This window comes from Curcuma longa, chromosome 16 (genome assembly GCF_044706935.1).
Source record: "Curcuma longa cultivar G26 ecotype Majalengka, Jawa Barat chromosome 16, ITB_CL_G26_1.1, whole genome shotgun sequence".
NCBI lineage: Eukaryota > Viridiplantae > Streptophyta > Magnoliopsida > Zingiberales > Zingiberaceae > Curcuma > Curcuma longa.
Window position 1 is genome coordinate 6,483,299 of NC_133876.1, and position 27,966 is coordinate 6,511,264.

General features: G+C 35.7%; 2 protein-coding genes and 1 pseudogene across 2 annotated transcripts; all 3 read right to left on the bottom strand.

Annotated features, from left to right (window-relative positions):
- Nucleotides 1-5,134: 5,134 nt before the first annotated feature.
- On the bottom strand, nt 5,135-7,760 carry LOC141846960 (cellulose synthase-like protein E6; annotated as a pseudogene).
- Nucleotides 7,761-8,228: 468 nt separating this feature from the next.
- On the bottom strand, nt 8,229-11,283 carry LOC141847204 (protein NSP-INTERACTING KINASE 1-like). Its single transcript, XM_074735190.1, has 11 exons — nt 11,129-11,283; nt 10,912-11,044; nt 10,708-10,779; nt 10,498-10,641; nt 10,320-10,391; nt 10,190-10,249; nt 9,990-10,087; nt 9,714-9,863; nt 9,276-9,614; nt 8,734-9,113; nt 8,229-8,645 (listed from the first exon to the last, which is right to left on the bottom strand). Exons 1-11 carry the CDS (start codon nt 11,229-11,231, stop codon nt 8,328-8,330), a joined length of 1,869 nt encoding a protein of 622 aa, XP_074591291.1. The 5' UTR covers nt 11,232-11,283; the 3' UTR covers nt 8,229-8,327.
- A 3,606-nt stretch (nt 11,284-14,889) lies between these two features.
- Nucleotides 14,890-27,159, bottom strand: LOC141847668 (outer envelope protein 80, chloroplastic). Its single transcript, XM_074735731.1, is given in 17 exon segments — nt 14,890-15,139; nt 15,333-15,402; nt 15,536-15,683; nt 15,993-16,108; nt 16,203-16,281; nt 16,400-16,470; nt 17,056-17,199; nt 17,278-17,431; nt 17,637-17,672; nt 17,766-17,847; nt 23,602-23,695; nt 24,638-24,707; nt 24,819-24,916; nt 25,044-25,126; nt 26,172-26,265; nt 26,615-27,054; nt 27,057-27,159. Coding segments are annotated over 17 exon segments (1,983 nt in total). The 5' UTR covers nt 27,106-27,159; the 3' UTR covers nt 14,890-14,984.
- Nucleotides 27,160-27,966: the final 807 nt, after the last annotated feature.

Genomic DNA, 27,966 nt, shown 5'->3' on the forward strand with positions numbered 1-27,966 from the left:
GCAAAAATTGTGGCAAACTTGTTCTCATTCTGCAGCACCTAATAATTCATGTAGCATATCATTAGTCATTTAAAGTGATTGTTTGGCAGAGAATCTGATTCTGAGATCATGTTGATTTTTCTCCATTACTTTTGGAAATTGTGGATGGAAGGTAGTCCACAAAGGAATTCCGTCGGTGTAAAGGGTTTCGAGTCATTTTTTATCCAATCCAAGTAGAGGTACAAGTGAAGGCCACATCTCAACAATCCTACCTCTGTTTGCCGGAGACAAAAGGAAAGGGTGATTCTCCTCAATGCGATCACGACCAAGGCACGATCCTAGTGTTGGATCTTCACTGGTAAGGTGGAGGTTCTGCTTATGATAGCGCGTTGTTTCGAATAAAGTGGTTATATTTTTAAAATAAAAAATGCGTATATAAAATATTGTTTTGATATTTTTTAAAAAAAAATATTGTTATTAAGAGGCACCAGTTTAGTTTAGTTTAGTTTTTCTCCGTAAAATTGGCAGAGAATTTAAGTGACCACATATAAATTTTAAAGGACGATGACTAGCAATGAAATGATGTCGAATGTGGTGCTCATGGACCGTTGCCGACAACAATTGGTTTGTTGCCTATGGAAAAACCCATCTCATTCTCTCCTTTCTTACTCATCACTAATGCTCTTTGTACCCTTAAAGGTGGATACAAAAGAGAAAAAAAAGTACATAACAATAACAATAAAGGAAAATAAAGGGGAAACACAAAAACCTAGGCCAACCATTGCCCGACAAGCTCAAGCGCCCTTGTTGTGACTCGTGGCGATCATGCCCCAAACTCATAGCACGTAGCCACGTACATTGGCATTGGATTAACATTTTATCTAAACATTTCAATCTGCAACTGTATTAATTGCTTGGCGTATTTGCAGACTCCACTAATTGGAATTTTGAAACAGACTTCTTCCTTTCGAGGGAGAAAGAAAAAAAAGAGGAAAAGACGATTTTTATAGTGGAGAAAAACAAGGATTTCTGCATGCACTTATAAAACAGACAGTACCTTGCTTTTTAGATTCATCCTTATTAGGCAATAATATTCACCTAGAAATATTAAGGTGACTTCAAATCGGCCGATAGAAATGCAACATTAACGACTGCGCTGATATCTATCTTTTGAACAACGCTTAATATGCCACAACGAAGCTGATGTCCAAGCATCTATACCGACTAGAACAAAATAACATAGGAATAGAATAGACTATTATCCCACTGACCAATATGCCGTGTGGAATAGCACGTAGTCTTCCTCTGTTCGCTTGCTTCATGCCTCAGACTTTTCTTTCTCCATCTTCTGCAAATTTTAGACTTGCGGATAACGGTAAGTTTCAAGGATAGTATTATTGAGGCATCAATAGTGCATATATCATCAAGACTATAACTAGTAATATTCAAAATTTTCAAAACAATTTTGTTTACATATATAAAAATCTAGAATAGTTTTGTGATTTGGTCTCTCTGTCATTCACGACTGCAAAGACAGAAATGTCTCTGTATTTTTTTTCTATGTTCATATGCCATTTTAATGTTTTATTCGTATTTTTTAGCCACTCATATGTAACGTAATTTATTTGTGTTTTCTAATAAAACACTTAAGCATCTCATATGTTTATCTTCAATAATTTTTCTTTCCTCTTAGCTAAAAACAACTATGAGCCAATAAGATAGTATGGAAGGATTAACAAATTGTTTGAGGATTGATTCCATGAGCCAATCTTATAGTTTATTTCGTTTAGTTGGGAATTTTTAAATTTTATCTACCCAAATCTAAATGCAAAACTAAGATATTGAAAGAAACTATGCAGGGTAAGTCAATAGGATAGAATTTAAAATCACAATGCAAACACTAATGTGATTTACCAGCTTAAATCAATAGGTGACAGAGGAACTTTGATAGCATTGTGAATATTACACAAATTTAGAGCACAAATGCACTCAAGTTATTTCTTTATAAATAATCTTATTTTTCTCACAGATACAAAAAGGATAAATTAAGCTATGACATCTTACTTGGTGAGTTGTGAACTAGATGATTGAGCTACTATTAACCTAAACTTAATCATTTTGCCTGCCCCAGTGATTGGTTTGACACATTAATGTATTAGTTCTCTTACTGAAGCAGTTTGTAGGAATTGGTATGAGAGCGGACCTAATTTTAGGTATGTTGTTGAGGTGTTGCAAAGGAATGTCTATTTGATGGTGTAGCCACCATTGTGCTCTCATGCTGCAATTACCAGCAACTCTAGCCTGAGTGGACGACAAACTTTGAATATGGGAAATTGTGACAACTCAATTTAAAGTGATATATTGTTAAAATCTAAGCATTTTGGGTCGGTCATTGAGTTTGACCAATTTATTTTTTTAAAGTGTGTTGTTATTAGGATCGATTTGTAACACCAAGGAGAATTCATTTCTTTATACAGTCATGTGGTAAAGCCCCTTCCTTGAGAAGATGCATGGTGATTTAAATGACTCCAATTTGAGTTGCACCGAACATATTCAATTGGAATAAATATCATAAGGATGAAGGATTTTACTCTGTACCCTCGTAGCTAAGAGAAAAAAATTGCCAACTACTCTAGTAAAAACAATAATTTTCTATCGTTGAATGGGAGAAACAAGATTAATGCACAATGCAAGCTATCGGGGGCCATCTTTAAATGAGGTCACAATTATAAACGGGCAACTTGCTCCTACTAAGGATGCAAAGGCTACACTATCATCCTAAGGTGCTGTCTGCCAAAGTTTTGGAGGAAGACAGTGACTTTCCCATCTTTCCAATCTAGCTGAGTGTTCTATTTAGGAGGGTTTTTTTTTCTACTAATCATATGTTTAGTGACTCATCATATCGTTCTTAACTCATACTTTCCATTCCAGGGATTCTAGTGTTGTCAATGAATCTCATAGGGGCATAGTAATATGAAATTATATGACGCCGAATAGAATAACGATTATCCTGGAGGCTATATTGATTCTGTTGATCGGCTACAAATGCTGGAAATCAATCTTCTAAAAACTGTTGATTCAAAAGAATACCAAAAAATAAAAAAATAAACGGTACTGCTGAAAATATTATTAAACCAAAATCTTTATTAAATATTAACTATAAAATCGTTTATATAGACCCAAAATCCTAAGACACAAAGAAAGGGAAAAAAAGCTTAGCAAAAAGAAAAAAATCTTAATAGAAAGAAAAAAATATTAACGGATTCAAAATCCTAAAATTCCTAAACAGATTCAAATTCCAAAAATATAAAAGACAAAAATAACTCTAAAAATAGTAATAAAATCTTCAGATCCTCCTGCATCACTATATGCAAAATCCTAAAATTCCTAAATAGATTCAAATTCCAAAAATATAAAAGACAAAAATAACTTTAAAAATAATTAATAAAATCTTCGGATCCTCCTGCATCACTATATGTCCCATGCACCTTAGCATATAAAATAGGAGGTGAACCATCAAGTTGGCTATGTAATATATGATTAATAATGACTGGTGAGATACGCAAAATATCTTTGTGAGATTGTGTACATGGAACATGGTGAACTTGTGGAACCATGCAAAATTCCTATATCTTGTTTGATCTTGTTTCTTCTTCTTTTTTGTTTTTTTTTTCTTTTCGTAATAAACATATTAACACTTCTACAATTTGGTGGTTGTTATATTCCTAACTCCTGACAACTGGTTGTAAAAATAAATAAATTATCCTACCACTAACTGGCATCAGAATTATATCAGGTTCTAAAATATAAACTCTACCAATTATGCTAATAACCGAAAATACTCAAAGCAAAAGTTCGGTATCTAACTTTAATCTAATTATACCTGTATCACTTAATGAGCAAGTTTTCAGTACGTTTAAACTCATTGCTGTTTTATCTTCAACTGTTTTGACCTGGAATTTTAAGCTAAATACATAAAAATGGATCTTTTGCGACTTCAAAAACGCAATTCTCTACCAATTATCATACTCTTACAAATTTAATTCCTTTTTCAACTTACAACTGATAAAACTCATGCAACTTGATCTCAAAAATAAGTCAATCACCAAAACGCCAAGACAAAGTAAACCGCTAGCAACTGAATATAGAAATCAAGAGTTAAAATAAAGAGGAAGAGGAAACTGACGGATTGAGCAGTGTGCCAGGAGATGCCGCGGTAGAGGTTGATGGAAAAGGTGGCGGCCAAGTAAAGCGTCGTCGCTCCCAGCGCCGCCGTCAATCCCTTGAACACTATGTCTCCCGCTGATGCCATCTTCCCCTCTCCCTCCCCCTCTCTCTCTCTCTCAGTCGCCTCCGAACCCATGTCATGTAACCTAAGTTAAAGTTTGACCCAATTAAAGCCCATTAAACCAGGGCCCAACTAACGTCAAGTTTTCCTGCATTGTAGAGACTGCGATCTCTCTTTTTCATATAAATAGATAATTAGAAATGTAAAATAAATTTAACATTCAATAATAATTTCTATTTAAATTTGTTTACTTCGTTTAATAACAAGAATTTTTTCTCTTTTTTGTTCTTGTCCAGGAAAAACTATTAGCAAGTTGGAGTTTATAAAGCTTAAGCTGCCAAGGATCTCCGTGATATCTGTCAATTTGTTCACATATGGATTGTTTTGTGGATGAAATGAAAAAAGTGATGCACTTAGCACATAAAATAAAAGGGAAAAAGAAACAGAAGAGAAAAAAAAACTATTATATTTGTTTATCTAAAACGAAGAGGAGAGAAAAAAAAAATTGACAATTTATTAAGCCACGTTTTTAAATTTAAAAAATATTCAAACCAATGGGTTATAAGAGAACCGGATCAACCATCTGTCTATGAAATTTCAGTTAAAAATCCCTAAGTAGCTATAAGATCTCTGTGGTACTTTATTGTTGTTGGGGATTCTTTTTTCTGAACAGGATTATATAATTATCAAAATTAGTTTTTTTTTATTGTCGTTGAAGGCTGAATACTAATCTATGCTGTGTTTTAGCTAGGTATGGAAATTGAGAAACGAGTACATCTCCTAGGACTTTTCATTTTTGAATCAGTAAAACAATTTGTTTGTTTTCTTATTGGTACTGTCATCTTCTTCTGAAGTTCAAAACTCCTGCTACATGGGAACAACAAAAGCTAACAACAGTAAAGCAGTCGACAGCAAAGTCACCGAACTTGGTATTCTTCCACCATCTTTGCACGCAAACATGGATTCATAGGTTGGAACGTTGATAAGAACAAGTTCTCCGCCCATTATGAACTGCGCAAACATTGAATCTACTAATCCAACTTCGCCAAACACCACGCCCTTCCCTCTGCCAATCAAGCAAACAATGTTGAGCATAGCGTGGCGGCAAGGATATTTAAGAGAAAAAAGTCCTGCTAAAGTAAGTTTTTTGATAATTTTTGAAACCTAAAATGCTGAAGGATTAATGTTGCACACGTCCACGGTGCAGTAACATAAAGTAGAACCTCTTTTCCCCATCCAGTGTTTGCTTCACAGCTGCATGAGCTAACACGCATTGCTTTCTCCTCCAAAGTGGATTTGCTTGCTTTTGGGTTTCTCCTCGTTACTTGTAACTGTGCCTTGGAATTTGCAACATATTTTTCTCCCATTAAACTCTGCCTTTTGTGGAAACACCCAGATCCCAAGCTAAGTAGAGAGCCCCTCCTCCGAGCCCATCTAAGCCATGGAAAATAATCAGCCTTCATAACCAAACAGTGAAGAAATGAACAAACTTCGTGAAAGTGGCATGCAATTTTCTGATTCAGATTGTTTTCTCAGTAACTTATTGTTCTATTAGTCCACAATCTTAATATAAATTAATTTCTTCGCATTCCAAAATCTGTGATTATGTAGTCTGATCAAATTGTATCTCTAACAACGTACAGAACTCTCATTGTATTTGTTGACTCACCTCCTTCATCGATCAGTTGCCAGAAATTGCCATAGATGTCATTCTTAGTGATGTTATTGAAGTTTTGGGGGAGAGTTGTACGAATGAAACTCATGGCCCTTCTCTTCGTCCATGAAGAAGCATAGTGCATCCTTCACAGACTCAGAATCGTTCGAGTACATGTCGCGGTCGACGTTGAGAAACTTCTTCAACTTCACGATAGAAAACAGAGATTGGTGACTTATCCCGTACGACAATAGTCTCGAAGAAAATATGATCAGATTACATTGATAGCGTCTAAAGTTTTGTTATTTTTATCAGTGAGTTCATGGCTCCAGCTTTGAAGTGATGACGATGACCGTTGACAATGCAAGGCCATATACACAAGTGATCCAATCTGAGATCAAGACAAGACATGGGATCAATAAATAAAATAATCACAGTCAAGTATTTTTAGCCAGTTAATACCAATCAGATCGGTCTTCAAAGAATATAGTTACGTTGGTTGTAAGTCGAGTTTTAGAAGAGTACGAGTCGGGATTTAGAAGAGTCGATCGAGCGTCAAGGACATCTTCGAATAGGGATCCAAGGAGACAGAAAACATTCCGGACAATCGAGTTGGACTCAGCTCATTACTCCGATGCTAAATCAGATTTTAAATGAAAAAGTGAAAAGAGAGAGAAAATGAATGATAAATAGAAAATAATGAACAAAATAAATTACTTATCTGAGTGCTACAACTTTTAAATAGAAAGCGCTTGAATATACATCTTGGACATCTCTTTTAGTGGTCTGCTTTTGGGGCTGATTTCGTCAGAGTTCGGATTAACTTGATTCAAGTTCAGCCTAACTCGATTTGATGGGATCCGAATTTACGTTGACTTTCACCTTAGTTGATGTTTAACTTAACTCTGTAACATTAATCCTCACTATACGAACGAGCGTCAATGTAAGACCTTCGTCGCCCAAGCCATTTTCATCGCTTCCATGAATTAAAATCTGCACATAATTTACGGAATTCAGATTGAAATATGTTGGAACATGTGAAGCTCAACAATCAACCAAACTTGGAGAGCAGTTGGTGTTCTCCAGGAGTTGTGGCATATATCGATCGTTCCATTCCCTGAAGCCTTTATGCTGTTTCCGTTGCTTGCTAGGGACTCTCCCCTGCTTAACTGCAGACTCAACTTGCTTCTCCATCTGCTGGTACAATCTCTGAACTCCAAATTTTGCGATGAAGGCAATGAATTAAGGTTCGAGAAATGATCGATGTTTAAGCTTCTGATCCATCCATTTCCATTGGGCTGGCAGGTGTTTGAACGAAGTAAGCAGCGGGAAACCGTGGTTGGACCTTGAACTTGTTGCAGTAAAGAAGCCAAGTTTTGGCGAACTGCGACGCTTCCAAGAGGGCATAGAAGGTCAGCTCGGAGCTACCGTCGTCGGAGCGGTAGACGTTGAGCTTCTCCGGCGTGTAATTGTAGGCCATGACAGAGAACCATGTCGATCACCATCACTGGCGGTTCGATGCTGGGATCCGCAGTGCACACGAAGATGTCGACATTGGGTAACTTGTCCTCGTATCTAATCAAAGATTCTGGTTAATTTTTTGTCAGTCCAAACTACAAATATACAATCCACTTCCATGTAGACACGATCCTTCGTACATTCATGTTAGAGACTTAGAGAGCCTATCCATGCATCATTCATTGAAGGTGAACCGATGTACGTGTTGGGTTCCAACTCACGGCCTGAGCGAGGACCCAGTAGAAGTCGAACCAGAGTTCAGCTCCAAACAATCCAATCCATACCCACCGTCTCCATCCTCCTCCGCTCCTGGACGCCCATATCAAGAACAGCCCTCCAAGAACAGAAAAAACATAAAGCTTGTAGCACTACAATCTCCCTTTCCCTGCTTTCTTGATCTCAAATATTGCTGCTCCATCATATTTCTCTCTCCTCCCATCTCTCTTTCTCCTTTTCTCTATCGGTTCCATCATGCGCAGGAGTTTTATTTATTTATTTATTTTATTATTATTATTTTTAGGATTTTGCATGAGATTGAAGCCGCCGGAATCCGCTGATGGGGAAAGTTTACCTGATGGGATTATATATGTACCACTACCACCATCGACGATCACAATTATCCATTTATTCTTTTGGGAGAATTGAACGTCTCGCCTCTGGCGCACATTACTTGTAGCGCGTAATTTTGCGCGCACTATACAAATTTAAGATTAAATAAAGCCAGCTATCTCTACCCATTAATGCAATGACCAATGATCATTTCATTTTCTATATAGAAACTAAAGCATAAAACAAAGAATAAATTTAACCGTTACAAGACTAATAGTGCTATACATACTATACAAGCTCTTCAACTATCATGCTTTATATCAATCATTCCATGACCAATCATCTAGGACCAGAGAGCTCTATGGCCTCCTCGAGTTCTCTGGACACCTCAGTGAGCTCGGAGTAGTAATTATACGTAGAATGTTCTGCCGCCTTGCACCCTCGATCATCGGCTCTCTGGGAGGCTTCCCATCTCTCTGCCAGGCCATCCCCTTCGAGCATGCGAACCACCTCGGACATTTTCGGTCTGTGGCTTGGTTGATACTGAGTGCACAAGAGAGCAACTTGGACCACCACTTCCATTTCTATCCTGTCATACTTCTTTAGTTCCTTGTCCACCAGTACGTTAAGTCTTTTCTCATGGTGCATTTTCTTCACCTGATCGATAACAACATGAAATTTTAGTTGGTTTAGGAAAGGCATGTTGCATGATAAGAGCAAGTCATTTGTTGCATGCTGTGCATACCCAATCCAGCATGGTGCCTTTCTGGTTTGCTGTTTTTCCAAATTCTAGAGCTCTCGAGCCGGTGATCAGCTCGAGAAGCAGAATGCCAAATCCAAAGACATCAGTTTTCTCCGAAGATTGTCCGGTCGAGAGGTACTCCGGAGCAATATGTCCCACGGTTCCCCGCACAGCTGTTGTTACATGTGTGTCCCTGTGATCTAGCAGTTTAGCGAGTCCAAAATCTCCTACAACTGCTTCACAGTCATCGTCCAGTAATATGTTTGCAGCCTTCACGTCTCTGTGAATGATCTTTGGATCACACTGTTCGTGCAAGTACATTAAACCCCTTGCAGCTCCCAAAGCTATCCTTTTCCTGGTACTCCAGTCTAGAGCTGGCCTTGCTACACAAGTTAGAAAAGAAGAGGAATAATGGAAGCAGCTGTCAGTGTTTTCTTAGGAAATTAAATATGAAATGGAAATTTTCGCCGTACGTGTTCTTAATTAAACATGTACATTGGTATTTTGATCTGATTTCTGAAAGAACATTCGAGAATATTATTTACCTTTGAGCCGAGAAGCAACACTTCCATTTGACATGTAAGGATAAACCAGTAGCTTTTCGGTAGCAGTCATGCAGAATCCACAAAGCCTAAGGAGGTGTCTGTGAATTGCTAGGCTGATCATTTCCACTTCAGTTTTAAATTGTATCTCTCCGCCTGCCGCATTACCGTCATTTAGCCTTTTAACAGCGACTAAGGTTCTGTCTTGTAGCTTCCCTTTGTAGACATTTCCAAAGCCACCTTTGCCAAGTAAGTTTTTGCTGCTGAAACCATTTGTTGCTATTTGAAGCTCCCTGAAGTGAAACCTTTTCAAATTGCCAAGGCAGATTACTTTGTGTTGATCTGAGCAAATGAGTTAGTAGTCACTACAATTAGATAATTATCAATGGTGTTAAAATTAGGGATGATATATACAGTTATCGATTTCGAAATATATATTACCATTTGCATCGAAGAATACTTGTTCGCTACGCCTTTTATTGCACCAAATAAGTAGACCAAGTGCAAGACTAATGAAACAGATGCACGCAAGACCGTAAGCTACTGGGCGAATTATTGTATGTCTTTTCGCCTTTTGTATAGTTTGATCACCTTAAAGAGTAAGAAGACTGTTCAGGCAAGATTATATGGCCGCATAGATTTGCCGCAGCCACTTATAGAAGCCAAAAGAAAAGTTAGAGAAACAAGACCAATTCTATCACCACTAATATATAGTACCGGGAGAATCATTTATGTTGAAGGACATAGGTATAGGAATTGCCCCATAGCATTCTTTCTGATCGCCAGTTGGACAAATTAGGGGATTTCCTACGACACTGCAAGTGAAGTACCATAAATTAAGCTCTAACATAGTAAGTTATTTTCTCCTGAACATTATATAAAATCTTAAGCTTACATTAAGGCAATTAAGGACTTACTTAAATGTTCTTCCAGGAAATCTTGGCACAGGACCACTCAAATTATTGTATGACAGATCCCTAAAGCATGAACACCATTATAAAAACTTTGCTTACATGCTGACATTATTTCTAGAATTAACCAACTTACATGAAATCAAGTTGAGTGATATTCAACAATGACCCGGGCAATTCCCCAGCAAGACTGTTATTGTTCAGCCTCCTGCTTATGCATCAGATGCAATGAAAAAGGAAGATGAGTGCCCACAATAATCTAAACTCATGCTAATTTTACCGAATTTCTGTTGTTTTTAGCTCTTCAGACTCACAGATACTTAAGGCCTTTCAGATTCCCCAATGATGAAGGTATTTCACCATAGAATTTGTTGTTAGAGAGATCGAGTGTGTGAAGCTTGGAAAGCTTCCCAATCTCTGACGGTATTGTTCCAGAGATTTTATTGTTTTGCAGGAGCCTGCACATGTATAGGAACATTACTCGAGAAATTATTTGATCTGTTGTAGCCATAATCAAAACATACACAATTTCTAGATTTGTCAAGTTTCCAATGCTCGCGGAAAGTACACCAGATAGATTCTGGCTTGGAGTGCCTCTGCAGGAAATATCATAATAAATGCTTAAAGTTTAGAATACAAGAACAAGCTATAAACTTCATATATGTACTGAGAAATAAGAAAGAAATGCAAAAGGTGAAATAACATGTGCCTCTAATCATGATGCTTACAGCCCAATCACCAGGTTTTGAGATGAGCAAGTGATCATGGTCCAGCTGCACGGATCAACAGAGGTTTGGTCCCAGTTCTCCAGAACATTATGAGGATCCTCTATAGAAGCTTTGAAGCCCATCAGAGCTTGCACTACAAGCAGAAACCAAATAAATACATCGAGAACAGGAGAAAGAAGAGGCTTTAAGCAAATTAAATCATTTATGCTTGTTTTACCTTCAAAGTTAACACCTTCAGGGGATAACACAGCACTTGAGGTTACCCAGGACCAGTGGAAGTGCACCCAAAAAACCAGAAACTTGTAGCTTTTCCCTTCCATTGATCTCAGAGGCTAAGAACAGGTGAACTAGAAAAAATAGAGAGTGGAGTTTCAAGGCTTGCAGCAACAGCTTAAAAGGTACTGGGACAAGGAATCATTGGTGGGTTTACTTTCCTTTGCTTTGCTTTAGTAGGCTTCTCTTTTGAAATGCCTCGCTATAATGTGTAACAATAAGCTATCATGAAGACTCGAAAGCAGGTGGCAGAACAAACATATCTGCCTCTTGGTTTTGGTAAAAAGAGGAGGGAAGCTAAAGAAATAGAAAAATATATGCGCATAAAGAAGAATTATTTTTTCAGAAGAATCAATCCAAAAGTTTGGTGGGTCACATGGAGCAAGTGGTTAGGTTTAGATTAAAGAATACGAACATTAGAATTTTGAGGGATTTGTTGGGTAGAAGCATTAGTGGACATAAAAGTAATTTGATATAGACATACAAGGGAGAGATTATTAAGACACCGTTAACCAAGTAAATAAGGACTTGGATGCAACAGTTTGAAAATTTGAAGAAATGGAGGCGTCACTGGAATATATGAATACATAAATACTGTATATTCGGTATTCCACTGAAGTATGACCACGAAGAAGGCAAAAGCTAATCCTTTGCACCCATTTTTTTTTCTTCCATGCATATGGAGATAAATAATGGCACATCGATTCCACAGTCGGAGCAAATGGATTCCAATATGTCCATGGAACAAGAAAGCTAATGGCCGGTCCGACAAAAGTTTACTATTATTCATCAGAATAAATTAAAAAGTACGAATGATCGCATCGAGTCAGTAATTTAGGATTAATGGAAAGAAATTAATTTATAGTAATAGACTCGAAAACATCTGATGGATTAAATGTGAAAGCACTTTATCATTGCACGTACTCCCGGGACAAGAATCAAATATTAATTAATGTGAAGAGTGAAAGTAACAAGGAAATAGGCATTTATTAATTGGCATATTGGTAGCACGAGAATCCAACATGCCAAGGGGTTTGGTCATTCATTAAAGTCAGGAATGGGCATGGAAGAGAGAGCTGAGCCGATGAGCAATGGCAGTGTTGAGATGCGTGTTTGGAGCATATCTTTGTTATGTTGTGTCTTTTAAATGGCAGTCAGTGCTGTTACGAGTACTACCACAGACACAGGGAGTAGCACTGGCCATCAGCTGCCAAGGATAAGCTCTTCCATGTCCATTGATTTTAGAAATGAATGCTTCGATCGAGCTGCTGCTCTGGCTTGCTTTGCTTCTCAGTTCTCCCTCTGTTTGTTTCAGTTCAGTTGATCATCGTAAGGACAGAAGCTAGAGGCCGAGGGTGAAGTCGTCAGCAATTATGTCTGCTTCACTGTGTAATAAATATACAGATTCAGAAGCGGGGGTTGGGACTAAGCTTCAAAAGCAAAGGCTGCCATCGCTGCCTTATTTGCTACACAAAACATTTGATTATATTGTCGATTCTAGTTTGCTCATGAATTAAATTTGTGCGCAGAGCTTTATATCCAACTCTGGCTTTTGAAAGAATAAGATCCTCTTCACCCTTCAACAGGTGGCGATTCCTTCTCTACTTCAATAAGACCTGGAATCAAAAGCAAACAAAGCACCTTTGCAAAAGGAATCACCATTAATTCCATAAATTATATATCTACTCAAAGGAGAGTATGAACTTAATTTCTGGACAAGTGTTCAGCTGTGAGAATTTGATAAAAGCATTTAGCCACGAGGCTTGTGCCTAAAAAAATTGGAACTTAAAATCGGATTAGCATTCATTTTTGTTTTTGTTTCCACAAAATTATCATATCCCTAGCTACATAGTCGCCTCGTGTCTCTGGCTCGTAAAAAATTTTCCTATCGGAGACTCCCCACCCACTGGCTCGTAAAAAATTTTCCTATCACCGTTACCATATCGGTATACCGGAACGGTATTTTCGGTATACCGAAATACCGAAATACCCCACTTGATAATTTCGGTACGGTATTTTGTCATGCGTTGGCCGCGGTATAATACCTAGCTAGACTTGAGTGTGGTATACCTCGACCCCTCGATCGGTCATCCCTCCTCTCCTCTTCATCGAAGCATCCCTTTTGAAGCCTTGGCTGCATGCCTTATTCTGGATCAAGTCACGGTCGCCCAGTGCGGAGGAAATTAAGCCGATCGAGGTAGCAACAACATCGATCACATGCAGATGCCCAACTGTATCATCCTGTGGCGGAGGAAACCGATCGAGGTAGCGTACGTAGCTTAATGCTGTGGGTCATACGCTTTTGGTTGAACTGCCCCGTCTGGCAGCGTGGATTTGAGAAGATGACTTCTAAGAGGTGATAGAGTGAAATGAGTCCATAAAGAAATGTCAAATCTTATATTCATAATACTATTTCTATTTCTCATGGCATGGATAGCTCATTTTCTGTGGTTCTTATAGAAAAATTCACTCCATAGGAGGATTTACGTTTTTAATTGAGTGTTTGCAATCATGATTCTCATGCGAAAAGCCCCTCTGTGTGATTCATGTTCAACAGATCGATTAGTTGCAATCGCAATCACTGATGCATTTTAGGACGAGATTTATCTAATTCTTATTTAAAAACAATAACTGTTAGTTAGCTTATATTTCCTTTTTCGCTAGCTCTTAAGTGAAAGTGTGTGTGGAAAGGCGAAGGCCAGGTGGAAAGACCGTTTCCGTTGCATTTGTCCATAGCGCTGCATTCACTTGTAGTCCAAAGGACAATTTCCTCCACTCCCTCCATCATCAAACTGCAATGGATTCGATCGTTCACTCACAAGTACCACCATTAACATCAAAGGCAATACATTGCTTCTCAGTATTCAACAAGAGTGTTTGGACCTGCCATTAATTTTACGGATTGCATCATCATTCATGATTAAATTCTTCGTCTGAATCCCATAGAGTACTGTTCTTATGGAAAAAGACAGTTTCTCGATGGCGTAGACATCCATTCCCATCTACGCTGAATTTAATTAAATGTTACGAAGTGACTCAATTTTATTTATAATAATACTAAATTTAAATTCAAATTAAATAAAAAAATTAAAATTAAACTAAATTAATTGATTTGGACAAATTAGGATTAAAAATTAGATAATTTAGATTTAGTTTAATTCAAATGATTTAAGGTTTTAGAAGTTACTTAATTCAATTATATTCTTAGATATTTATATATTTTCTTTAGCACTCCCTTCCTTTCTTGCAATCATCGCTTCCCTTTCTTTTTGGATGGAAGAAGCACTCCATCTAATCAATCCTTTCACTTCTAAAGGATAAGATAATATAACATATAAATTTAAAGAATCGAAGAAATTATTAATTTGCTTTTCTAAAGACATACTGACATTAATTTGTAACTCGTAGATCTAGTTGTTAAAAGAATCTGAAGATGCTTTATAGATGATCGATAAATTATTAATGAGGATAAGAATTCCTACAATTAAGATGGATTTTTCTACTTATTTCATTATATTTAACTTGTATATAATTCAATTTTATAAAAATAGATATACTCATGAAGGATTAGGAAAGATAATTATTTCTATATTTATATTTACTCTTATTACTAAATAAATGTCTTTTCATTGTTTATCCTTATTTAATTTTATTATTATTCATCCCTCGTTGTATTTTAAATTTTCAACAGAGGATGGAAATTATTTTGATGTTTTCTTGGACTACACTCCAAAAAGTACTTCACTATATAATCGAACAAAATTGAAGTTAATGAATGTTATGGTCAGCAAAGAAATAATCTAGTTCCGATAGCCAACTCCAAAGTGAAACCTCCTCGCTCTTTTGTCATTAAAAGCATACTCCAAGCGTAGAGGGCCCAGAGGAGAGTCCACTCGAATACCAACACCATAGCCACAGCCACTACCTGGCTTCCCCCTTGCACCAGCTGGATCACCTGTCAAAGTTAGCCACGGTATATTTTGTTTACAGCATCACTGAATATATATATATATATATTCATGTAGCCGACTCGAATACTTGGAAGAACAATCCCAGGTTATTGATGACGATAATAATAATGATGATGCCAGTGAATGTACATGATTTCTAGAAAGAAAATAATAATAATTACTCAGGAACCAGTTTACCAGGCACTGTAGGGCCTGAGCCAAGATCACTTCCATAGTCTGCAAACAGCACACCTTCTAGAGGTCCATACTACATAAATTACGTAGATAACAACAAGTCAGAAGTTTTTCTACATTGGCATCAAATTTATATACTCCAACGTAGTAATCCAAGTAGGAATAGGATTAAATGAAATTAAAGAACTTTAGGACTAGAAATTTACCATGCCAAATGAGATTTCTCCACTGCCGACTGCATATGAACGGCCAGAGCCCACTGCCCCTTCTTCATAACCTCTGACATTGTTAGTCCCGCCAATAGCAAATGCTTCATGGGGTGAAAAGTTTCCAAAAACATGGCCTCCAGAGACACTGATTAACAAAGCAGGTTAGGGAAATTAAATCATATAAGAATTGTTTTGTGCAAGTAGTAAGCCTAAATATGCTTGCTTTACAGATAAAAACATTCTATCAATTTAATTGGCATATGATTGCTCTTCCTTTTTTCTAAAGAAACAACAAAGAAAAGAACTAATAAATTAATAAACTTATATATCTTGGTCTTTCCGTAGTTTCAAGATTTTAAATCATCCAAGTGATGACAATTCAGTAGCTAATAATTAAGAACCTTGCAGATGTAAAATAAATTTTAGTGCTACCATGTCAACATTAGTGTCATACCTAAGCATAAATCTTATAGGTCCAAGTTCAAAGCCCTGTCTGGCACGGCCGCTAATCCTGTTGAAACATAACCACTCAGGAAATAGTGGAAGTCCTTGTTCCATGTTTGCTACAAACTGCAAACAAAAAAATAGCGCAGCGCTAACTGAAAGAAGGTAAAAAAAAACTGATTTGAGACTAACAAATTTGAAGCCTAAGAGTAAGGCTAACCATTGAGGAGCTACGATCACCAGAATCAGTATAGACACTTTCCAATTTCGCAATTAGCGTTTCATCATAGGCATTGCCACTAAAGTGAAAAATTCCAAAAGACAAGAAAATCATTATCGTTATCAATATGGATGACAATATGTCCAGTGAAAATAGGGTTCAAATGTCAGCCAATAGGTGAATGAAGACCACAATACCTTGCAGTTAATGGGCTGTTGTAGAAATCTCTAATGATGGGTTCACCATGATCATCGCGAGCACCAGCACGCTAACACAGACATGAAATAAAAGGATAAATAAGAGAAACAAGGGACCGAAGAATAGAAAGAACCAGATGTGGTAGAATAAGAAAAGGATGAAATAAGATAAAGGGGAGAGAGAGAACTAAAAGATGTAACTTAGACAAGTAGTATTAAGTATAGACCAGACTACCAGAGGAGTTAGTAGTTATTGGCTATACCTGACACCAATACATAACCCTTTTTTTTTTTTTTAAATAATCTAAGTATCCAAGTCTTACGCTTTGACTAATCCTAAAAATGATTGATCCAGCCCCACAGAAGTTTCCCACCGGCCACTAAAATAAATTCGGAAGTGCAAGCGGTCCTAGTGGTTCGAATGCGAGAGGCGAATTTCTTGCACTCTCTCAGTTTCAAACCCTAGGTGCATGAAGAGTCTCAAGGTGTGTTTACCGCTGCACCATAGCCTGGGGTACCAATACATACAAACATGTATAGTTAGTGCACTTACGGAGGCCGTTGAGGTGACGGATCCATCCTTTTTTTATGTATAGTTAGTGTACCAAATGGAAGCACTAACATCAAAATGAATAGGGACCTCTAAAACAACATACCTGATAAATTAGACCAGCTGTCCCACTCCACTTTGGCCTAAAAGGTTGGCTATACTCAACTCCTGCAGTAATTCGCCCAATTGTTAGGCCACCATGATCAAATTGGTTATTACCATGAACCAGTGTTCCTGGGGTTCGCGAATTCTAGCATGAAAGAAGAAAAAGATATTGAAAATGATAAAATGATCTACAAATAAACTTATATCATACAGACAAAAAAACCTGAATCATGATCATCCTAGATGTTCGTTTATTATCTCCTTGAATCCATGGATCAGTATAATTTATGCGAAATATTGAGTCAATTTGTCCCCTTTCCAAGGAAAGATTGAGTTTTTGGTTCCTCCCAAACACATTCCTGTGAGAATATGCAAAGCTGCAAGAAGACACAAAAGCAAGAACAAGTAGATCAAGCCAATAGTTAATTCAACAAAAACATGAACTGAATGTTGATAGACATCACACATTTGGGAACCAATAAAGTTGACATAAATTTGCTACAATTTCAAGACTACCACTTTCTCTGGAACTATTTTAACATACTGCAAAATGAGAAGAAAAAAAACAAGGAACAAAAGTACCTTCCAATCAGGCCCGAAAGTGGTCCACTTGTTATCCTGTATATAGAACCAAATAATGATTCAGGAAGGTTTCTTCATAGAATGTTAAGTAAATGGCAAACAATAGCAATGTTCCTCTATGTCACTTACCCACTCGAAATTCCACCACCAGCAGAGAAGCCACCACTAGGCCGTTCTACGAGATTCATAACCAAATCAACCTTGTGTGGATCTAGTTTCAAAGTAAAGTTTGATTAGTATAGGGGGGAAAAGACAGCAAAAGCTTGTACCTTTTGTTCTATATTTGATTAGTATAGGGGGGAAAAGACAGCAAAAGCTTGTACCTTTTGTTCTATATTTGACACTTTTTTGCAGTAAGAATATCGATGCATCAACACATGTTTATTTCATAAGTACATATTTACGTAAACATTAGCTTCAAAATCCTTTTTTGGCATTAAAACTAAATGAATTTTGTTGGTGATATACAAGATAAATGTTTTGATAATATTATTTATAGGTGAGAAAAATGTGTTATTGATGAGACATTATATAGGATAAAATCAAAGGTTGAATTGTAGAGTTGTAGTGAAAACTACAAGAACTACAAATTTTATATTCAGTCGTTAGTAGATAACCCTGTGAGTAGAGGAAGCAGTTCAAGACACACGAATTGATGCTTGAAGAGAATAGTGTAAAGATTGATGAAGCACTTGAATTGCGAGTGAGCAGAGCAGGAGCCAATGTTGGATATCCATCTGACACCTATTGAGTACCTCCCATCTGATTATGGATGGGGATCAAGTAAGAGATTCAACGAAACTAGCTCTAGCACAATGAAAGATATTACCCATCATAACTTTACAATAGTATGTTAATTGTGTTGTTCAATCCTCTGTCCTCTCTTCTCTTGATAGCTAAGCTATTGTTAATGTGTCTTATTCCAGTCTATTATATTATTAGTGGAACTTTCTATCTTCTAATGGTAATGAGCGTTTATTCTTCTATGTAACAATATACTGTACAAGGAAGAATCAGCTGGCATGACTTGAGATATTGCTATAACCATAATATTTCGATGCAGAAAAAACTATGTGAACCATATGCTCCCTATAATTGTTTCCAATCTTATGCTTATCATCAAGATAAAGATGAGATGAGTCATTCAGTAGCATAGAGCATCCAGATTCTTCTATTTGAAACAAGCCTGACATCATAATTCTCGTTGCATTTTTATGCAATATAACTTGTCACTCCTTTGATGTGTAGTATAATCAATTCATTTAGTCCAAATCATTGAATTCGACCAAAGGATAAACAGAAATAAAATCCTTGATATTTGTGTAGGTGATTGCTACTATCTTTGAGCAATTAGGTGTATCTCACATAGATTACAACAACAACTAAATCTTATCCCACTAGGTGCAGTCGACTACATGAATCCATCTACATCATTGGGTTCTATCCCCTACTATATCATCATCTATATTTAAATAAATTTTATCTTATTTTATTGTTGCTTACCAAATCTTTTTTGATCTTCCTCTTTTTCATTTGATGTGCGTATTTGTCATAGTTTTACATCGCCTAACTAGAGCATTTATTGGTCGTCTAAATACATGTTCGTACCATCTTAAACGTCTCTTAAAGTTGTCCCTCAATAGATGCAATTCCGATTTTTTCTCTAATGTTCTCATTTCTTATTTATGTTGATTCTCATATGTCAACACATTCATCTTAACATCCTCATAGTTACAACTCTCATCTTCTGCTCATGTGCTCGAGATATAGCCCAACATTCAACGTCATATAATATAGCAAGTCTAACCGTTTTATACAACTTCCCCTTAAATTTTAAAGGTACTTTACGATTACATAAAACATCTAACGCTCTCTTCCATTTCAACCATACTGTTTGTATTCTATGTAAGACATCTCTCTCAATCCCTCCATTGTGTTTATAAAAATGATCCTAAATACTTAAAGCTCTCAGTTTCAGACAACTCATCATCTTCTATCTTAACAATTGTCTCATTACGTCTAATATTGCTAAACTTAAATTTCATATATTCCATCTTTACTCTACTAAGTTTAAAACCTTTCACTTCTAGTGCTTCCCGCCAAGATTCTAATTTAGCATTTATTTCTTCACATGTCTTATCTACCAAAATAATATCATCTACGAACAACATACACCATGGTATTGTGTCATGAATGTGTCCAGTGAATTCGTCTATGATTAATATAAAAATATAAAGATTTAGTGTTAATCCTTAATATAATCCTATCTTTATTAGAAATGCTTCAGTTAATCCGTTTGGAGTCTTTACTCTGATCATTACATACTCATACATATCTTTAATTAGTTCAATATATGCTACGCTAATACGTCTATTTTCTAAAATTTTTCATATATTTTCTCTTGAGACTCTATCATAAGTTTTTTCTAAGTCAATGAATTCAATGTGTAGATCTTACTTTTGCTCCCGATACTTTTCAATTAGTTGTCTAAGAAAATGTATAGCTTTTATTGTTAACCATCTAGGAATAAACTCAAATTGATTTTTGATCGCCATGGTCTCCTTAATCTTTTTTCTATTACTCTTTTCTAAAATTTCATGGTATAACTCATTGATTTAATACCCCTATAGTTTGCACAATTTTGTACATCTCCCTTATTCTTATATAAGGGTATTAGAGTAATTACCCTCCATTGATCATGCATTTTTTTCGTTTTCAATATCATGTTAAATAATTTTGTAAGTCATTCAATATCTTATTTCCCTAAATACTTTCATATATCTATCGGAATATTATTTGGTTCAATAGCTTTTCCATTTTACATCCCATTTAAAGCTTGTTCTATTTCTAAAATTTGAATTCTATGATAAAATTTTAAATTTTTATACTCATTTATTTACTTAAATTACCTAAGTTAAGTTAGTCACCTAAACCGTCATTAAAAAGTTGATGAAAATACCTCTTCTACTGCTCTTTTATTTCTCCATCATTTACTAATACCCTATTGCATTCATCTTTAATACATCTCATTTGGATAAAATCTTTTATTTTTCTCTTTCTCACTTTAGCTATTCTATAAATGTCTCTTTTCCCTTCTTTCGTATCTAATTTTTGATATAACTGTTTGAAAGTTTTATTCTTAGTTTCATACATTGCTTTCTTAACCTCTTTCTTAGCTTTTGTATATTTTTTAAAAAATTTCTCGTTCTTACAAATATATAATTCCTTATAGGTTGTTCGTTTTTCCTTCAGTTTCTCTTATACTTTCTCATTCCACCAAGATTTCTTACTTGTGGTGCATATCCCTTTACCTCACCAAGTACACTCTTGGCTACTATTTTCAACTTTGATACCATCTTATCCTATGTTGTATTAAAGTTATCGTATATTTCACCTAATACTTGTACTCCTACCTTCTCCTTAAATATGTTTTGCTTCTCATCCTTTTATTTCCACCACTTAATTTTAGGAGTCATATATATTTTCCTTCTATTGATACTATACTTGAGGCGTATATTTAACATTACAGATTTATGTTGGGTAGTTAAAATTTCTACAAGAATAGCCTTGCAATCTTTACAAATCTTTCTATTCCTCTTCCTAACCATAAAAAAGTCAATTTTTGATTTATTATTCCTACTTGTGAGCGTGATCAAATGTTCTTTTCTTTTCTTAAAAAACGTATTAGCTAGTATAAGGTAGAGTTGTCAAACGGGCCAACCCATGACGGGACGAGCCAACCCACCAAAAATACATTATATAATCGGGCAAGGCAGGGCAGGGCGAGGCGGGCCGACCCACCATCTTGGCGGATTGGGAAATCCCCAACTCAACCCAACCTAAGACGGATTGTGGGTTAGGCCGGCCAACCCACGAGTCTATCAAAAAATAAAAAATATTAAAAAATTTAAATTTAGATTGCGGTTTAGATGAGTCAAGTTGAAAGTTTTATGTTTGGATTATGATTTAGACAGGTCAAACCACTAATCCATTGAATATTCTATTTTTAATTTTGAAAAAAAAAAAATTTTCCCAACCAGGGAGCCAACCCAACTCCGCTACCAGCCGACCCATGCGGGTCATGGGCCTAAACAGGTCGGCCTACCTAAACCCACTTTAAAATGGATTGATAAAATTTCAACCCAACCCGCTTAAATTGTTTGGCGGGGCGGGCTAATCCGATGGGCCCGACCCAAATTAACGGCTCTAGTATAAGGTCATATGTTATCGCAAAATCCAATATAATTTTTCCTTCATTTCTTGTTCCAAACTTATAACTCCCATGCACCCTCTCATATTCCTCATTTTTCACTCCGACATACCCATATAAATCGCCTCTTATTAAAATCATTTCATTTTGCAGAATGTTTTGTACTTTATCTAAATCGTCTCAAAACTTTTATTTAGTATCTTCATCTAATCTTACTTGAGGTGTATATATGTCAATTACGTTCATAGTTTATTTCTCTACTACTATCTTGAGAGTTATAATTCTATCTCCTTTTCTAATTACTCCTACAACTTCATCCTTTAATGAACTATCTACAACAATACTCACTCCATTTCTTGTTTTACTCTTTCTTGTGTACCATAACTTAAAATCTAAATTCTCTATCATCTTTGCCTTCTTGTCTACCCATTTTGTCTCTTGTATACACAAAATACTAATTTTTCTCATAATCATCATATCTACTACTTCCAATGCTTTACCAGTAAGAGTTCCTATGTTCCATGTTTCAAATATTAGACTATTAGTTTTCCTATAATATTTGTTCTTATCCAACCTATGGTGAGAAAACTTTTGTTTATTTAACACTACACTCAAGTTCTCATGGAGATGTAGCAGTCCTTGCCGATATATTATAGTCGGACTCTGCAACGTGAACTCTTTGATATTAATCACTACACTCAAATTCTGAAAATGTAGCAGTCCTTGCCGAGACGTTACAGTCGAACTTTACAACACGTTCCTTCTGAGGAACAACCTATCATTAGCACAATAGTTTAATGGAACCATTTATTGAATATTTGTCTTAGTTTGACGTTGACTGACAACTTAATGCAACTCTCCCCCGTTATCCGAGCTTGAGACCAACCATGACAAGGTTTAATTCGTTTGAATATATGCTCAAAGATGATAAGTAAATTTTATAACTAGATAAGTAAATTAAGACTCAAGACAAGAAAGGTGATGGGAACCAAAGAAAACCTTATTTAACCGAATTTAGGTTACTTACAGGGTCTGAATATTAGCCTTAAAACAAGTTCAATAGAGATAAGATTCATGTAGAAATCCCAAGTAGGTGAGACCCACATTATGTTTGTTTCTTGTTGAATTCGAAACTGATTACACTCAGTGGTCCACGTAAAGCATGAAAAGCATTGCTACAAACAAATTCTAAAAAGAAACAAAAGGCTAGAGAAAATACAAAGCCAGAAATAGTGCTGTAAGACTAACACAGAGGGAACAAGTAATAATTAAAACATCTCTCACTCCCTAAAAGCCCATTTTACCAAGTATGAATTGTCTAGAAAAAAATAATCAAAGAAAATAGTACATGTAAGCATGGTTTAAAATTTTGAATTTCGGTTTATGACCGGAAGGATATTTTTAAAATATAAAATATATTAATTAAAAATATTTCTTAAAATAGAATTTTTAACCTAAATATTAAAAATACAAAAAATAATAAAACAAATTTTTAAAAAAAAAGAAAAAAAACTGGATCACTGCACCCTTTGCGACATCGCAAAGGTCACCGTGGGATCACGGTAGCCTTGTGAAGGTCGTCGCAGGATCGTGGTAGCCTCCGCGACTCCACAGAGGTCACTACGGTATCGCGATGATCCACAGTGTCAATATCGAGCGATGGACGGAACGACAATTTTCGCCCATGCTGCCTAGCACAGTATGAAATTTTAAACTACCACAAGAATAAAAAAATAACAAAAATGTGTAAAACACCTGCAGCGGGTTGCGGGATGATTGTGACATCTTCCATTATTCCCATTGTCAATATTGTCTCCACATCTCTTTTTCCCTGTAGTCTACTGTAAACCTGTTTTAAGAATGTTGAACAGAAATAAAGAAACACTCAAGAAGATAGCAGGAATATAAAACATAAAGCCTTACAAAGGCTACTCATGTGGTAGTAGACATTATAAAGCACATTAACTACTTTCTTATCATGTTAGCAATCAGGAAATTCTGTGAGATGGTTGATCTTTTAACAACCTAGAAGTAGTAAATTTACTTTTATCAGAAAATAGAATGCTTCATTATTTTGTTATTAACATATAACAGTATCTCAAAGTTGCATTGATCTTGAGTAAGCATCTCCTGAAACATTGGGTAGTGAGAATTGCAGGACATTTTAATCCCAAGGGGGAAACCTAATCACATCAGATTAAACATGAACCTTGTTAATAAGAGCCGAGGAGTTATTATGCATGGGTGGGATACTTGAGCAAATGGAAGCAATCACTGTTAATTGCCTCCTATTAGCAGGGTCGCAATTAAAAGTCCTCTTAAATGCTGAGATGTGAAAGCACGACTTTACATGGCTCAAGCAATGGTATCCACTTGATTTTAACAGTCCACTTGATTTTAACAGCAGAGAAAGATTTACTATTGCCAAATCACAAAATAAAGATATCAGGATATGTTTTGATGCAGGGTCAATTTTCTGCCAAATAAGAGTATAAAAAGTTAAAAACCAATGTTTAAAACATTTTCAAAATATTGGAATTTTAGCTTAGAAATCATGTAGACTGTAGGTCAATGCAAGGTATATGAAAAATATGTTAGCGGTTACCTCATGCTATCATAAAGGCTCTTGTCAAGTATTAAACTACAATATCTTTCATGATTTGCAATCTATAAACAATACAACTTATGAAGAATATAAGCAGAAACAATATAATACTAAATAGAACACATGAAGTTTTAAGCTTATATGATTTTTTAAAAAAAAAAACATAAGCATGGTTCATGTCTTCACCTGTCCTTTCTTCGTTGTTAGTTGTTGAAGTATAGTATCCTGTTTCGTCTTCCCATTAGTTGGTTCACCTCTGGATTATTCATCATAAAAATAAACAAACAATTGTCAGGGGCTAACAGCAAGTAGGTTAAGTGATCTATATTGTTTTCGGTTCTAAATACACTCAAATATAGGTTCTTACGTTTTTCTGTCAAGAAATCTAATGATGATGTTATTGACCTCAGCTTCAGAAATTTCTAACCTAATTATCCCGCCTGAAAGGATCTCAGCATATGATACCTAATGGCACAGTGTGGAAGTTAAGAATTTGTCTTGATCTATAACAAAGCAGTTTCATAAGCTGTGTATATGAAATTAAACATCCTTATAATAAGAATTTATCAAGCAAGCTGGCTCCATTACTAACCAAGCCAGTTAACCCACGATCTTGATACCACCCATTGATTGATTTTATCACCTGATCTAAATGCCTTATGTTGACTATTTTTCCTGCATAACTTGACAACAAAAATGCTATTAGAACCAAATAACACTGAAAATGCCAAGTTAGAAGCACAAAAAATTCTGTCACACCAAACAAATACCATGCACTAAAAAAAGTACTACCCACATAATACATCATATATTATGATGTCACAACTAAAAGCAAAATGATGTAACGATAAAAATACACCTGAAGTTCACTTTAAAATGGTTTAAAGCGAATAATAACAAATTTTGCAAACAAGTAGGAATATGAGCAAATGAAATTTTTCTTTAATAAACAGAAAGTGAAGACAACCACTTACCAGTATAACAAAAGTTTGTAGGTAAACTTCTGACAAGAATAGAAAGTGGAATGATCCACTATACTTGATGATCCTGAGTATCAGGCAATTAGGAAGCAAGATCTAAAAAGTGAATGTAGCATAGATGAGAATCCTATCACTAATGGGAGTTTACTTGACGAGGTGAAATCAAAATTATTACCATCTGAAAGAAATCAAAAGAAGATCCAATAAATGATACAAAAAGAAGTTAAGATGACATGACGACTTTCACAAACAATAATAGAATTGATTGCTAGATAAATTAAATCAATTAGAGTTAAGAGTGTAAGGCTAGTGTAGACTAAAGAAAACTTTCATTAACCTAACTAAGAATGATTGAAGAGATTTGAACCAGTGATATAGTTTTCCATAGGGTTGACCGAAACTACATACCTGGAACCAACAAAAATTGTTGTTGTACTTCTCAAGAGAAAGGTGGAAGTTCAAAACTAGTTAGAGAAAGTACTGAATATCTCACTATTTGCTTTTTGCAACAAATTTAGATAGAAACAAAAAGATCAATCTTATATAACTAGTTAGTAGCTAGCCCACATATTAATCACCATCAAAGCCACATGTGAATAACCACCTAGCAATGAAAGTAGCTAACTCAGTTAATAATAATCTTTAAACGAAAATAAGCATATCCATCAAAGTAGAGTAATATCTTTAAAAAAGGCAAATTGATCTCCTTGAAGAAGAATTAAACAGCATAAAGAAATTACCATATCCATCACGAAAAGCATCTTCCATAAACTTTGAAGGAAGAACATTTGCGCCCTCACAAATTAAACCTCGAAATTCCTGATTAGGCTCTACCTGTTAAAAAATGTTGTTTAGACTTATTAACCATTAAATATAACAATGGACAAAGATTAATCTCAGCCAAATCAATTTCAAATGGTGGTCAAGTTAATAGTATGGCGTACTACTGTGAATAAGTTAATTTTTGAAAACCCGAAAAGAAAATAATGATACTCAATTTCAATTGCAGTAAAGAATAAGAAGACATATGAGTATTAGTTTGAAGCAAAGGAATATTAGCAGCTAAGAAACTTAGTGAAATTCCAAACAACCCACATATATATAGACACATTCATACGCAGTCCATAAGTGGAGCGTTGTCAGTTCACCAGTAACCAAGAAAAACCGTCAAATTTGTATCTACCTGAAATTCCAGCCGAATTCCATCCCGAGTGTCAAATGCAACGGGCGTGCACAACGAGAATAACCCTGTTTGGATGATTCTGTGGACGTCTTCCTGAACCTCCCTCACTGTAAGCGCCGAGTTGGGTCTGCAAGACTTGAGTGCTCCAGCAGCGAAGGCCTCCAGATCAGCCCGTTCCAGCGTCTCCCCGTCTTTGTTCCGTATCAGAACCTCGCTGATGAGCACCCGTTCCTCGTCCTCCCTCCCATGGCGTCGGGGATTTGGATCCCCCTCGGCCCGCGCCATGGCGATCGGAGGACGCAGCCATCGTCGTGGAAACGAGGTGAGGAAGTTGTGCGCCACCTCTTTGGCCCGGTCGAGGTGGAAAGAGAGCGACTGGCAAGCGAAGGGGAAGGAAGAGAGGAGAAAGAAAGGCAAAGGAGCAGAACGGGGGGAGGCTGAGGGATCTTGATGGAGGAGGAGACGAACCGAACTCCTTCGTTTCTCTCCATCGCGGGGGCGAGAGGGGGAGGGGCGAGACAGGAAGCTAAAACCTAGTCTTCGACATTGTCCCCACACAGTGCTTACACTGCCGCTGACGCGACGATCTTAATCTTAAAAAGAACAATACGGTTCAAATAGACCGGACTCAGAAATACGGCTGCTAGGCACGTGTTCAGATGTCTCAAAATACTCCCCAAAGTTTATGTGCCGGTTGTGTACACTGAATCACAACAAAATACTTCGATCGCTGGGTATACTGAATCCCGAACGAACAATACTTCCTAACTTTATCATGTTAATCAGTAGTACACAACAGATCAGTTCAGATTTATGATATTTAAATTTATTTGATAAAATAATCAAATAATTAAATTTAAAATTAATTAAATCATTATTTAAGATTGATTTATTTTTTTTATGAACTTAAATTTAATTCAATCATTCATTTAGATATTATTACATTTTAATATTTAAATTTTAATATTTTAAATTTATTTAATTAATTATTTAGTTTGATAAAATAAAATTATTTATTTATTTAAAATAAATTTTTTATTCAGCATTATTAATGTATATGGAAATAAATTATGATAGTAATCTATCATAATTAATTAAGGATCTCTTCCTTAATTAACATAGGTTAAAGTGTATAAAAATATATAGAAACTTGAGTTTTAATAAGCATATTGATAAATATATTTTAAAAATATTATTCATAAATATTATTTAAAAATATTATTTATGAATATTATTCATCAATATTAACGAGATAAATATATATGTATTTCAATTTATTAGTTTAATTTAATGAATGGTTAAAAATTATCTATTTAATTGATCTTATATATATATATATATATATATATATA

Coding starts and splice junctions, on each gene's coding strand:
- LOC141847204 (XM_074735190.1), bottom strand. CDS start 11,231: ATGGAAGGGAAAAGCTACAAGTTTCTGGTTTTTTGGGTGCACTTCCAC. Junction 10,780..10,911: donor CAAAACCTGGTGATTGGGCT/GTAAGCATCATG, acceptor TATTTCCTGCAG/AGGCACTCCAAGCCAGAATC. Junction 8,646..8,733: donor AAGGCACCATGCTGGATTGG/GTATGCACAGCA, acceptor GTTATCGATCAG/GTGAAGAAAATGCACCATGA.